Raw genomic sequence first — 14,367 nt, 5'->3', positions numbered from 1 at the left:
CTGCTAATATGCATGCTAATAAGCAACTAGTTAGTGGTGAATATGTGTACCTTAATATAAAGTGTTACCGAAACCTAATATTGTGTCTGCTTGATGTGTAGAATAGTTTGCTAAAACGTTCGGCATTATAATTTCTTGAGATGATAATATATCAGATAATGTGTTTTTAGCTTGTTCTGCTGTCCCTAAAGTATGTTTCACCTAAATTGAAAGAAATTTGGCACAGCAGAAATGCTACTGTTTTGGAAGCTGTCTGAAACAGCTTTCTGTCTAATTTGAAATCACAGCAATTTGGAAATTACAGTTGTCATTATTGTTATTTGTCCCTCACAAAGCACAGTGCTGTACTGTGCTGGGCTCGATTATGCTCAGCAGTCCAGAGCCAGTGGAATGTCCAAGCTCAGGAGGCAGGGGTTTCTGTCAATCCAGCTGCATTTGATGGGGATGAAACTGTATTAGACAAGGCTTGTATTCCACCGCCACAGCCTCTAAAACGAATGTAAAACCAGCCAGAAAAAATCCAATTACTTAATGCCATTTAAATCAGTTACTCTTCTCAAAACTACTTTAGAGCTGTAGCTTCAGGGCTGTGACCACCTTTTAGTTGCATTATTTCCCTTCTTTCTTGTGTCACCCTGATAATAATGTAGGAAGAATGTTTTTCATTCCTTTGTGTATACAGTACAACTCTAGCAAATCGTATTGTAATGTAATTAATTCTATTCACTATTCATATTTTTTGTGTTCATGCATAAAACATTTTCATTTGAAAATCATCATTTTGAATATAAATATGGAGAAAGATTAAGTAATATAATAGACACTTCATTTCATGCAAATATCTACGCAGCATATGCACCAAGCTACACAGTACTTATATGTATATATATATAAATGACAGCTGTTGTAAAGTCAATTCCTAAGAGCTTCATTTATAAACTCTTCTTACAAGCAAATCACGATTTGCAGTGTGCTACTTTTTACACAAAAATCAAATGTATAAAATCCAAACTGAATTTAAAATGTGCGTACCTTTAAATTTTGGACTATGAGAAAAGGAGACTCGGGTGGCAAAACAATAAATAAAGATGTTCTGCTGGCACTTTCAATCACTTCTTTATGCTCCATGTCAAATTAAACCTACTTGTACTATCCATACCTTAACCATAATTTATTTCCCAAACCTTAACAATACCATAGTTGTCATGCACAGATACTGTAGAAAGTGAGAAGTTTTAAAACATTATTAGTGGACAAAAAAACTTTGTCACTGAACGTAGTTTGGGGTTTTGCTAAATCGTCCAATATGGATGTGCTTGTCTGGCGATAGGATTGAGTGGCCTTGTGAAATATGACTTGTCTGTCAGGCATGACATTGTTGTAGGGTGGCACGACGTCTTAGGTTAGGGTGCATAAATGTTCACTTTTTTTGGACTGTACTTACATAGCGCCTTTCTAACTACTCAAAGCGCTTTCACATTCACACACTGATGGCAGGTACCAACTGCTCATCAGTTGAAAGAAACTTCACACACACTCACATTTGGAGCAATTCAGGGTTCCGTATCTTGCCCAAGGACACTTCGACACGTGGGCTGGGGGAAGCCGGGATCGAACCAGCAACCTTCCGATTGGTGGACAACCCGCTGTACCACTAAGCCACATTTGCTTTTTCAAGCCATAACCATTATCTGTTTCTAACTAGTTCTTAATCAGAACTGTTTGTGCCTAATGGGTTCAGTGTGCTTCTGAATGGCCACACTCAAAGGCTGGTCAAAAAGCCTGCAGTCGTAGCCTCATCCTGGCTACATACACTGCCTCCCTGGTCTCACTTCAAGAACTCTGTCTTTTGTGTGTCTTTATAGTCTTTACGAGATGAATAATACAAATGAGGATAACCACACATTTTTAGACAGTCTCTCTCAAAGACGTTCATGGTGTTGCAATTAGTTGTTCACAGGAAAAGTGACTGAAGTAGTTGTGTGAAGAACGGTCATTTGTAACAGTTTTGTTAGGCTGTTCTTCTGCTGATAGGGATGCAATATGAAATTGCAATTAAATGGAAAAGAGGAAAAAAAGAAGCCAAGGAGTCTAATAGAGTTGTGAAATAGGGAGAACTTCAGGCGCCCCGTGCTCATTTTCTCCATTGACAATGTTAGCTGATACTTCTACAGCTTGAATGACATGAAACTCTCCTGGTTGAATCATCAGTACAAAATATGAACAACTGGGTTAAAAAGATCTGGTTCTTTGATTAAAAGTCGAAGCCTGTGGACACAAAAACAGTTTTGTTAACTGCTAAGGTGCATTTCATGACAAAACCTGATTTCTCAGAAACAAAGCTGAAATAATTTACACTGGTGGTCAGAATATATATATGATCGCTACATTAACTGTGCTTCTCTGACGAGTAGCATTGAGGATCTTGTTAAATGAAAAATTTACATTGGGAACGCAGTATGGAGAAAAACACTTCTGGAGCGAGCGGCTCTCTGAGGGTTTGGATTCTAAGCTTAGCTGTAGCTCTATATGATCAGTAGAAAAGTGAAATAAGAAGTTTTGTGTATGGATGATGTGGCTAATTGGGAGCCGTAAAAGTAAAGCAGGGACCTCAAACTGAACCTTGCTGAGCCCCACTGATGATGTCTGCTGAAGATGTCTTGAATTTGAATATGAGACAGATAAGAGCTGGAACTTACCTGATCAGTTAAGATGTTAGCAAAAGCTGCACTAAATCTAGAGGGATTAAAACAGAGCTTTCATGCTTCCATGAGAATATGATTTTCTACCTTAATCGGGACAGTCTCTGTGCTGTGCATCGTTCTGAAAGCAGCCTTAAATGTTTCACAGACTGATTCATGAAAACCGAGTTGAATTCAGGAAAGTTGAGTAGAGACAACTCTCTGTAAAAGTTTAGATAAGAATGGAAGTTTGGAAATAGGCCTGTAGCTGCTGGGATTCAAGGGATCCAGACAACTTAATCATTTCAGCTGTGACCTCTGTTGTGCACAAGAGGTAAGAGTTGTCAGCTGTTTCCTCTTCAAACACTGGAGCTGGAGGACAATGTTATCACTGCTCCACTTTCCATGATTGGCACATTGCTACTTGAACTTTTTATGGGATCCTTTATGTAGGATGGGTGAATGTGAAGGCCTGAGGGCCCAGAGAACCTATTCAAAACAGAAAAGACTTGTGCTGTTGTCAAGCTGAAAAGAAGGCTTTTTGAAATTCCTGAAAAGTGTACTATTCTGAGATGTTCCAAATTTGTGACTGAGGTATAATCAGAGGTGGGAGAAGTAGCCAAAAATGCCCTCGTGTAAAAGTACTGTTACTTTATAATAACTAGGTACTCAAGTAGAAAGTAAAAAAGTTAAAGTAGTCATCAGAATAACGACTTGAGAAAGAGTATAAAAGTATCTGGAAAAACTAGGTGAGAATTGATTAACTTTATGAGTGTACAATGTATGTATGAGTTAATTTATTTTTATGTGTATATGATATTGTTTTAATCTCAGGTTAACTTACTTGGTTAAAGATATTGAAGTGAAAGAATTGAACACACACCTGTATTTATGGTAAATTTGCAATGAATGGTCAAATCTTTGTCCTCAGATTAAGGAATTACCTAAATGTATACTCAGACAATATTCCAAGTCTTATCTTGTAAGTTTGATCACAGAACTCCTAAATATTACATCAATATTATATATGTATATTATATATTATATTATATATACTGTATATATTATTAAGTAAGCACAAATTGTAATGCTCTACTTTGCTTTGTTTCATGTACTACTGACCTGGCAAATCCAACAAGTCCTCCAAATTAAACAACAGAATACGTAGATTTGAACTGCCCTCTAGAGTGACAGATGTTTTCTGGGCTTTACGGTTAGGGTGTGGTTAGGTTTAAACACAAACACGACTTGGTTAGGTTCAGGGAAAGATCATAGTTTGGGTTAAGGTTATGGAACGATTGGGGAAAACGAACAGCACTCCATGTTAAAGTTCGAGGTTTTGTTGACCCATTCGTCCATCTTGTCCCTATACAGACTTTGTCGCTGTAACATTACCTGACTTCCTCCTTTGCTCCCGGACTTTGTCATTTGAACATAAACACAGGTCGTTTTGGGGCACTTTCTGAACTGACTGATGCTGTCCTATCTTTTTGGAGCTTGGACGTTCATTCTTGCCCTTGGAAACAGCAGTTGACAAAACAAGCTCAACTCAATGTCCTCTTACTCGCTTTTTCTGGAGATAATTCAAACCTTTCATTACTCTGAGAACACTGACTGCATGTCCATTAAGAGCTGAGACTGAAAGTTCATTCTTGACCTTGGAAAGTCCATGACAACTGAGCAAACTCCATCTGCTGAAGAAGACTATGTCATATGGTTGAAAGCTCCACATCAAGAGTTGAAATTGTTTTGTCATTATAGAGGATAACTTAATTACTATGTCAACCAACCCTTGCAATTATTGCACATGACAAATATAAAAAATACAAATTCACTTTCAGGCAACTTTGCCATTAAACTTTCATTCAGGGGTACAAACAGGGAGACAGAAATATTATTAAAAAGACTGTATTGAACTTAGAGGGTCAGTTGCCCTGAGGATATGTTAATACACAAGAGAGTACAATCAAATATATATAGATGCAGAATATCATATAAATAATAAAAACAGAATAACAATATACACTAAGCATATGTATAGAATGAATATAAAATGTATTGTGAATGTAAATATGAAGTCATGTATAATTATATATGAGAATATGCAAAGAAAATTAAGGATAAGTCATAAAACACAAGAGAGCGTGCATAAGGTGTCAAGCCCCTTCCAGACACACGCCTCCTTGCATTACAGAGAGTCTGAGACACAAAGGAAGTGCATTTCTGTTTTACAAAGCAAGCCTTGACTTGAATCTTGGCTATAAATGAGATTGTGTCATTTTGGTTTGCCAGCGTCGGGTCAAAGGAGCATAAGAGGCTCAAGAATGAACTTTTCACATCATCAAAGAGTTCATCAACAAATCATCCCATTCTCAGACATCATCTCAACATAACTTGGCTGTGCTGTAAAAGAAAGACTGCGCAGTAAACACATCTGCCTTTACAAAGAGGATTTGAGATTCTACCAGTGGTGGGAAGTAACTGAGTACATTTACTTTAAGTACTGTACTTATTTACACATTTGAGATACTTGTACTTTACTTGGGTATTTCCATGCTTTGCTACTTCTACTCCAATACATTTTAGAGTGAAATATTGTACTTTTTAGTCCACTCCATTTTTCTGAGTTCATAGTTACATTGCATATAAAGATTCTCCAGACAAAACATATTGTTAGTTTATCATTTTAGAGATGAACTATCCAACAGTATATAAAGTAGTTTTAAATATCTTAACCTCATAATCATTTAAATTCTGCTCACACATTAATGCATCTTATAATAATCCAATAATATAATATAACACTATGAAAGGGGCAATTCTGCTTAATGAGTACTTTTGCTTTTGACACTTAAGTGCATTTTGTTTATTATACTTAAGCGAAATTTTGAATTCAGGACTTTCTTATAATGTGATAGTTATACTTTTCCTTAAGTAAAGGATCTGGATACTTCTACCAGTGGATTTGACAGTTCCGAGTTAATCATTGAGAAATGATTATCTTAAAGCTGTACTAATCAATATTTTATATTATCAATGCTGCTGGTGGTGACTTCTGCAGTTCTGCCCAGCTCTACAGAGATTTTTAGCCTCTTTTAGTTCATTGTTTGTTTTTGTGGCCCATAAGTCCGCTCTCATCAATCCCATTTCTGATAAACCCACTGTATGCCACGGATACTTTGGTGGAGGGTTGGTGGAGACCAAAACAGAGCTAAAAGGAGAATGTTAAAGCAAGACTGTAACTTGTGAAACAGAAAAGAACACATTCTTTTTCCTACAAATAAAACATTGAATTCATTAGCAATAAAACACCTCCTAGCTCAGTTCAATACACTCCGGGGTTTTGCTGCTACAGCCTCATGGTGGCTAAAGTTAGCAAGCTTTGAGAGCTATTCAGAACATATGTTATGCTAACATATTTACCACTTTATAAGGTCACATGTGTTTTCAGCGTGTTCTGCTGTTAGCCAGTTGGCTAAAGAAGATCAAATAATGCAGATTTAGCTATTGAATTCAGTGTAATGTTCTAAATTTCAAACTACTTTTGATTTTCCAAAGGTTATGGAATGGACAATGAACATTTCCCTTCATGTTAGCTGCTGTGTGCTCATATCAGTGCCATGATTCTCTTTAATGCAGTGCTGGCTGCAGGTTTACATGAGCTATACTGTTATCAGCTATATCAAGCAGAGACTGTAACACAAACCACAGGCCTAAGGTGGCACCACTTTCAGCACACCTTCCTCTCCCTAATGCATTCATCCATTACAGGTAGATGGAGGGATGTTGTATTACAACCAGGAGATATTCAAGGGTACAGACAAAGACACAGACAAATGTCACGGCCCATTTAATCCTCTACAATACAGCTGCAGAGTCTAAGAGTGAGGAGCAGCCAGTGAGAGGCCATTAGGGATTTTGATTATATAAGCATAATCAAATTTCCCAGCAGCACCCCAATGTTTATGCTGAATCAATGGGGCAGGAGACCATTTGCCATGACCTTGTCTGCATTTGTCCAGAGAAAAGCCTTAAGAAATCAATATAGATAATGAATAATGTTTTAGTGATTCTTTGCAGCTGGTAAAAACTCCAGAGCCATGAAATAGTTTAATGGTTGTGGACAGGAAAGATGCAGCCTGGAGTAATGATTTATTTGTTTTGTCAGCTCTTTCTTTGAACTGAGAAAATATGTAGAATATTAAAACTGTAACTGACAAATCTCTCGCAAAGCTTAAAGAAGCCTAAGCCAAGAGCCCATCTCCTCCTCCGTACCCTCTCCCACTCTTCTTCTCTCTCTCCTCTGCTTTCACTCTGATTAATGCTTTGGCCTCACGCCATCAACGGGAGCTAAGCAGGCCACTCAACAAATTGCCGCCTGAAGGGGTGGGAAAAAACTTTTATCTCCCCCAGATAAGCATGGGCATAGGTTTCTCTGGACTTGGGCTTTATTCCTATGAATTAAAATGAATTAACTAGTCTGTGCAGACAACCTGAAATCAATTAGACCCAGACACAGGAGCGAGCAGTGCACAGCGAAGGCATCACTAGGCTAAAGAATTTTGCTCCCAATCCCAGGCAGCCAATTATAACAGTGTAATGAACTGTAGCACAAGTTGTTGGAGAAGTAGAACTTTTTTATAGGAAAACAGCTTCTTTTGTTTGAGCTGTGGTGACTAATTGGACGAAGGCAAACACTGAGGTCGTGATGTTTTTGGTTCTGGACACATCTATGATCTTTGTTGCATGTCAGATAAATGTCCTTTTGAGAAGAATGTAAGCTAAATTGACCAGTCACAATGAGCAAACAAATGTAGGGTCCAAACCTGCAGGTCATACTTGCATCATTGAAGGATATCATGTGACAAATTTCCGCATGCTATACCTTAATTCAAAAGGTTTTCCTACATGACAAAATATGCTGGTTCTTGTTGCCTTTAAAATGACCCATATTAGTGTTTTCTAATCTGATGCCCCAATCAGCAGGATGACATCGTTTGTCAGAGCCTTCCAAATCAGTTTCTCATCACTGTTACTTTAAGATTTGGCTAGGTTTAGGCAAAAAACACTACTTGGTTAGGGTTAGAGAAATATTGTGTTTTGTTAAAGTTAGGGGACCATCGTTGTCATGATTAGAAGAAAGCAGCGTTGACTGTTGTAGGAGACAGGATGCAAAGCTTTGTTGACCCATCCAGACATGTCCCTATGAGGTTTTGTGGCTCTTTAACAACATCATTCTACTTCCACCTTTACTCTTGACAGTCATGAGTCATCATTCACATGCCCACCAGAGGTTCTTGTCAGTTAAATGTAAAAACCTCAAAGATTCTGGTTAACGGTGAGGCAATTAGACTGTTTAAAGTAATGAATTATACCAGCCCTCACTTAGTTACTGTTGGTATGTCCCTGGATCTACACCTTTAGCTATCTTCTGATGTTTAAGGATACAAAGTGTCTTTGTAGTTTGTAGCATATATGTTGGTATGTGGCAGCCGAAGCACAAGAGCTGAAAGATGACGAGCTTAGCTGTGATTGGTGTGAGGGAACGTGGCAGTGCTCAGATTTGGTGAATTGCACATTTGTTTAGTAATGTGCACCTTTAAAGTACAAATAGCTAAATTGAGAAGGGCCTTAAGGTGGCACCTACATTATTACCCAGCCTGGATGTCCAATCTCGTGCAGTGTCAAAATCTACTTTTAATACCTTTATTAGTAGAGGTATTGTAATTCAAGGAATTCAGAAATGGGAAATTAGTGTGTTCTCTAGCGCCACATAGTGGGCACAGAAAGTAATATTTAAACAGGAAGTTGCTGTAACTTCAGTTTACACCATCCAGTCTGCCTCTAATTTCACATGCTTGATAAGAGTCCCGCCCTGATCACATCTAAAGGCCAATAATGACGTTTAGTCATAGTGCCACCTAGTGGCAACAGGAAGTAAGCCTTCCATGGCAAAGATGATCCAATTTGCACAAACTTTTCGTGGTGGGGTCTACGCATGATATCCTTCAACATGACACATAAGGGGGGTCAGTAGGAGTCTACAGCTTTTTTTATTTTTGCCCCTGGGCCTCTAAGGGGATTACTCCGGCCCTGCCCTATTTTTTTTTAATTCTGCAGGGAAATAATGAGCCCTATTATAAGCCAATATGAAACTGACATCGCATCATAAACAGTTGGAAATCAGGTACTTTTACCAAAGCACATTTTCAACTGTAAAGCTAAAAAATGGACAAAGCTGACAGATTTGTTGCAGAGAGATAAAATCTGCCATGAATTACTCACCCAAACAACCTAATTAAACATCATAATCATCTTAATACTCTATCTAGCGCTATCATACGGTTTTACCCAGAGTCGGCCTAAGGGTTAGACAATCAGGTTCATGACTGATGTCAATCCCTGCAGGGGAAACTGTGGGTCTGGAAATGAATAAGTAATATCATTTAAACAGCAGGTGTGAGTGGAACTGCAGCAGGACAACCTCCAGTCCTCTGCTGCTGGCCGCTGAGCAGCGCACCTCGGGCAGTTGGAGGCTCACAGTCTTTCTCTGGGGTATCTCGACATCTTGATAGTAGTTGTTGAAGCAGGAAGGAACATTTCTTCCTCAGCGCACACACACACACACACACACACACACACACATACCTGTGCATACAGCATTACAGCTCTCCGGAGCTTAATACCCCAACACCTGACACACTCCCTTGTGTTGTTGTTCTACCACAGGCACTCCTGACAGTTCCCACAGGTCCAAATATATCTTGGATTGGCCCATACAAAATGTGCTTCAGTCTCCAGTCTTTCTTGCTTTTCCTGGGTTTTCTACTTATTTATTTATCATTGCTCCAGAGCTCCAATATCAAATGGACCCTGTGTTCACTGCAGCAAGACAGATGGCTCTGAGAGATAAAGCCAATTACTGTTGGCTGTCTGTTAAAGCAGCAACCATAGAGACTTAGCAGTGGAGAGAAACTCCAGGGAATGGAAATGGAAATCCTTGCTCTCCTTTAATGAAAAGTTGCATGGTGAATAGAGCTTGCATTACCTACCACAGCAGTTAGTTAAGTCTCCATGTGCTGAAATTACATGTGTACCCTGTGCAGATGTTGATGGCTAAATCGTTTATAGCATTTACTGTACTTGTACTCCTCAAGGTTTTAACAACTGCCTTTGTATCATTAAAAGAGATATCAGTCCAGGCTATTACAGAGGAAGACCTCTTTATCTTAATACAGTAATTAACCTGCAGGTCTTAATTGTTTTTCTTGTCTTTGTTAAGGATGATCCCGGCCTCCAGCAAAGCTTTCTTGGTGACAAATCTGGTGTCGGGGACCCGCTATGATCTGTGTGTGCTGGCCGCCTGGGATGACACGGCCACCACGCTCACAGCCACCAACGTCGTGGGCTGCACCCATTTTTTCACCCAGGATGACTACCCTCAGTGCCAGTCTCTGTCCAGCCAGCTTCTGGGAGGCACCATGATCCTGGTGGTGGGGGGCATCATTGTGGCCACTCTGCTCGTGTTCATCGTCATCCTCATGCTGCGCTACAAAGCTGCAGATACGGAACCTATGGCGGGAAAGCTGACCAGTGTCAGTGAAACACACTGTCAGACCAACGGGGGTCGACTCGGGCAAAATGGACTTCTTATGTCCCAGTCTCAGCCGCAGGCTCAGCCTGAGCCAAAGGTCAAGGCCAAAGTGACTCTGCAGGACGAGGTAGTGGAGTTCAAGTGTGGCTCCCTCCAGAGCAGTCTCACCTCTTCTTCCTCGTCTTCAGGCTCCATGGCCGGGGGCTCTTACAGCCCCAACAGCACACTTGCCAACATTTGGAGTTCCGCTCCCTCCAAGCCCCGGTCCAACCTGAACCACCTCCTCGGGGCCTTCACCTCACTGGAGCTACGGGGAGCGCAGGGCCGCGACCCGGGAGCTTCCAGTAGCACTGCAATGGTGGTAGCGAAACCCCACACAGACCGAGAGCCACTGCTGGGCCGGACACTGGACTCCAGCCTCAGCCGGCTCCTCATGCTACCTCTGGACTCCAAGCCAAAAAGGAGCCAGTCCTTCGACATGGGAGATGTAACAGGCGCCGGAACCGCTCAGCTGTGCAACAAAACACGCAGGATTAGCAGCATCTGGACTAAGAGGAGCCTGTCTGTAAATGGCATGCTGCTGCAGTGTGAGGAGGAGGGGGACACAGGAGGGAGCAAGGGGACAATAGACAGTGCAGACTGGGTGATGGAGAGTACTGTCTAGGAAAGATGGAGGACCATCACACTGTCAAACAATGCCCATATGGACGCCAACAGCCATGCCAAGACAGACCTGCTGGTCTAAGAGCCTTTGTCCTGCATGAAGCACACTCATTTTTATCGCTTCCACTCCACTGCTCAGACTCAAGTGAGACAGGACGAGGGGTTTTCACAATTATAGCCAAATTCAAACTTTAGGAATAATACCTTTGAGTTGTTTTGCCTCACACTTTGTACAGAGATGGATTAAAATGGCTGATCAGCCACTAAGAGCTGAAGGGAAATGACAGAGCAGTGCTGTCTGGTACAGAAATACGTGGGTATGCCCACATATTGCTATTATACAGTACTGTAAATTTAAAGTATGTAATGAAATTAAAGTTTTATATTTTCTTTCTGGTCAAACACAAATGACCCATTACTGGTCTCTGCCTTGACACAAGAGCAAGGCCTGACGAGTGGCATCATTTCAGATACCTACTGATGCAGTTTAACCGTCTCTGACTGAATGGTGCAGTATATATAGGTAGATGTGATGCTTTGATTCATTAAGATTTAAGAAAAACGATTTATTGACAAAGTTGTATGTGAATATATTTACTTTCTATACAGAGTATATATTTGAGGGGTCACTCAGTAATTCTGTATGCTCATCATATAAAATTTTATGTGATTGCATAGATTATAAAACCCATCATCTCCTAAGCTATGGATGTACTGTATGTAGACTCACTTAATTGTTTAAAATGCCAAATTATTGAAGAGGAAACTGGTGCAATGGGTTGGATGTTCCAAGACAAGTAGGCCTGTTTAGTTTGTGTACATTAGATGTGTTAGGTCTGTGTGTTTTATGTTTAGTTTTTTTGTTTTTTGGTATTCATTTCAAAGTAATTTTTTGAAAGATGTTTTGTTGCAGCACCCAATACCCAAAACCAAACATTTTCTCCCAGTTCACTGAAACTTACTACACATTCAGGGCGATATTGGATGCTACGACAAAATCAGGACAATTCTGGTTTGTTACAACTTGAGTCTTAAAATATTGTAGATTTCTATCAGTAATAATAACACTGTACTCACCAAAGTATTGTTGAGATCTGGAAACGTCACTATAACGAAGCCAAAAGGGCAAGAAACCCAGTCAGTCAGACCATCAGACAGGTCGGAAAGAAACCAATAATTAATCCAGATTATTTAAACCAAGGTTCCCAACCACCTAGGACTAGTACTGGGCCACAGAACCTTTGCTATCAGGCTGCAAGGAAACAATAGGATTAAGCAAAAAAAGCCGAGTAACAATGACATAACTTTATAGCATCGTGGTATTTAATTACCTTGAACTTGGGTCAGTCTGTACTGCAGTTATCTTCATCACTCCCGGTCACACTACCAGCAACAATATATTGATTCTGAACAAAAACAGGTGATCTGTATGTGAGGTAACCAGTCTACCAACACCTTTCAGCATTCAGCTGGACATGAAATCTGTGTGAGGACACCTAAGTGTTGCTGAGAGGTTTATCCATTGGGGGTAAGCACAGTAAAACACAGACCAAACTGGGGCATCCTTGTGGATTATTGTGTAGGTGCAAACCATAAAACCACAGTGTCAACCACAAGATGCCCCTCTCTCTTGCCATGTTTCCTTCAGACCCAAGTTGTATAAAACCAGAATTTCCCTTTATGAACTATATTCATTTTGAGGAAGTAGCTAAAGTTTATTGTTCAGTATCTTTAAATTATACAGGTCCAGTTAATTAATTTCTCATTTTGTCCACCAAGGTTGTAAGTTACTTACATCTTTCAAAAAGTCCCAGAATTTGTTTTGAGATCGTGCTTTCAGCCATTTTGTACGAATACACTTTTCAAATGGTCAACATCACATTTTAGAAACTACATTCCTCCTTGTGCTCCTCATACACTGGTCAATGTTCATAGAATTCCTCCAGATGGTATTAAACCAGCTGGAGGAGATATGGGTTTAATAATTAAAACTAATGATGAACCTATTTAATGAAAGTTTCTATTGAACCACATGAAGTTGTTTGCTTTTATTGTCAGGTGTTGCATGTTTCTACCAAACTGACTCATGAGACAGTTTAGTCCAGTGTATACACTCATGCTGTCATTTCTCACATGTTGTCTGAATGACTTTTTTTGTGATATTTCTGATATGATTGCGTGTGTACAGTGTCTCTGTATATTGGATTTTTTTTCGTACCATACTCCAGTTGGAATATGTGTGGCAGTTGAACTCTTCAGTAGGAGAGGAGGTGACGAGCAGCAGCTTAACGTTGCTGTTACAGTGCAACTGTGCACATTTCTTACTTGGAGCTGTAAAAGATGTTTGTGTGGTTAAATTGTTGTTTTTGCTACTAAGATAAAAGACATGCCATGTGGTGTCGGAGCATTTCCTTTCTGAGTTATATGGGAACTGAAAATCACACAAGCTATATAATAAAAAATGAATACTATAAAGCAAAACAAGTGATCATCAAGAGAGTGATGAAAGTGGATTGGAATTACAAAATGCCAATATGATTGCATATGATACATTCATAGGTGATTGGATAAAATTATGTTTGCATTTCATGGTTTAGCAACAAACCTAAAGGCTCACAATAGTTTGAATCTGAACAATCTGAACATCACTATTGGCCAGCCGCAATAATAGTAACTGCAGAGATTTGCAGCTGCTCACGTGAATGTGACCAGATCAGAACAAGAACCATGCAAGAACCAAGTCTTGTCCTGCTAGGACCCCCTAAAGGCAGCAATGTCCATCACACCCCACAATGCAAAAGTACCAAACAGAATGGACCCTGATGATTCTCAGGCCTGTGGTAAGGGCTTATGGCCTAGCGTTGGAGTGTACGCACTTAGCTGCTGCAGCTATGCAAACCTTCCCACTGTCGCTCGTATCGTAGAATGAGTCAAAGAATGTAAACACAGTTACTGTGGGGAATATAAGCATGATGCAGCCTTAACTACATTTACATGCACACTAATTAATTTGATACGGGTCATATAAACAGCATATTCCGTTTGGATATTCCAAATTAGGCCTTATTCTGAATATAGCATTTTCCGATTAAAACATGAGGGATATGCCGATATTATTCAGGTTTTAGGAGCATTCTTTGGACATGTATGCAGCACATTCGGAATATGCATCTCACTTGGGGTTTTTACAGCAGTCTGCGGTCAGCTCTGTTGTAAACCAACTAGCCAGCAGTTTGCAAGGCTGGGGTAGAAATGCATGCACAAACGAAAAGCCCACATTTCCTGTCTGAAGGAGATACACATCTACTTTTAAACATTATGAAAGACTTGGATATCAACACGTTTTTGTATCTGCACAAATATCACAACACCGACCTTTTCGAGAAGGTGGTCGCAGGGTCGAACAAGTCCGCCAGCGGTGGAAAACCA

General features: G+C 40.0%; 1 protein-coding gene across 10 annotated transcripts in view; it reads left to right on the top strand.

Moving 5' to 3' along the window:
* lrfn2b (leucine rich repeat and fibronectin type III domain containing 2b) overlaps nt 1-13,335 on the top strand; it is a 164,270-nt gene extending 150,935 nt beyond the window's left edge. For all 10 annotated transcript variants that reach the window (XM_044169722.1, XM_044169720.1, XM_044169714.1 and 7 more), the window contains one exon: nt 9,964-13,335. In XM_044169722.1, the coding sequence (XP_044025657.1) occupies nt 9,964-10,939 (976 nt within the window). In that variant the 3' untranslated portion in view covers nt 10,940-13,335. The remainder of the gene's footprint in view (nt 1-9,963) is intronic.
* The last annotated feature ends 1,032 nt before the right edge of the window (nt 13,336-14,367 follow it).

Source organism: Siniperca chuatsi, linkage group LG16 (assembly GCF_020085105.1).
Source record: "Siniperca chuatsi isolate FFG_IHB_CAS linkage group LG16, ASM2008510v1, whole genome shotgun sequence".
Taxonomy (NCBI): domain Eukaryota; kingdom Metazoa; phylum Chordata; class Actinopteri; order Centrarchiformes; family Sinipercidae; genus Siniperca; species Siniperca chuatsi.
This window is presented reverse-complemented; position numbering and strand designations above follow the sequence as displayed.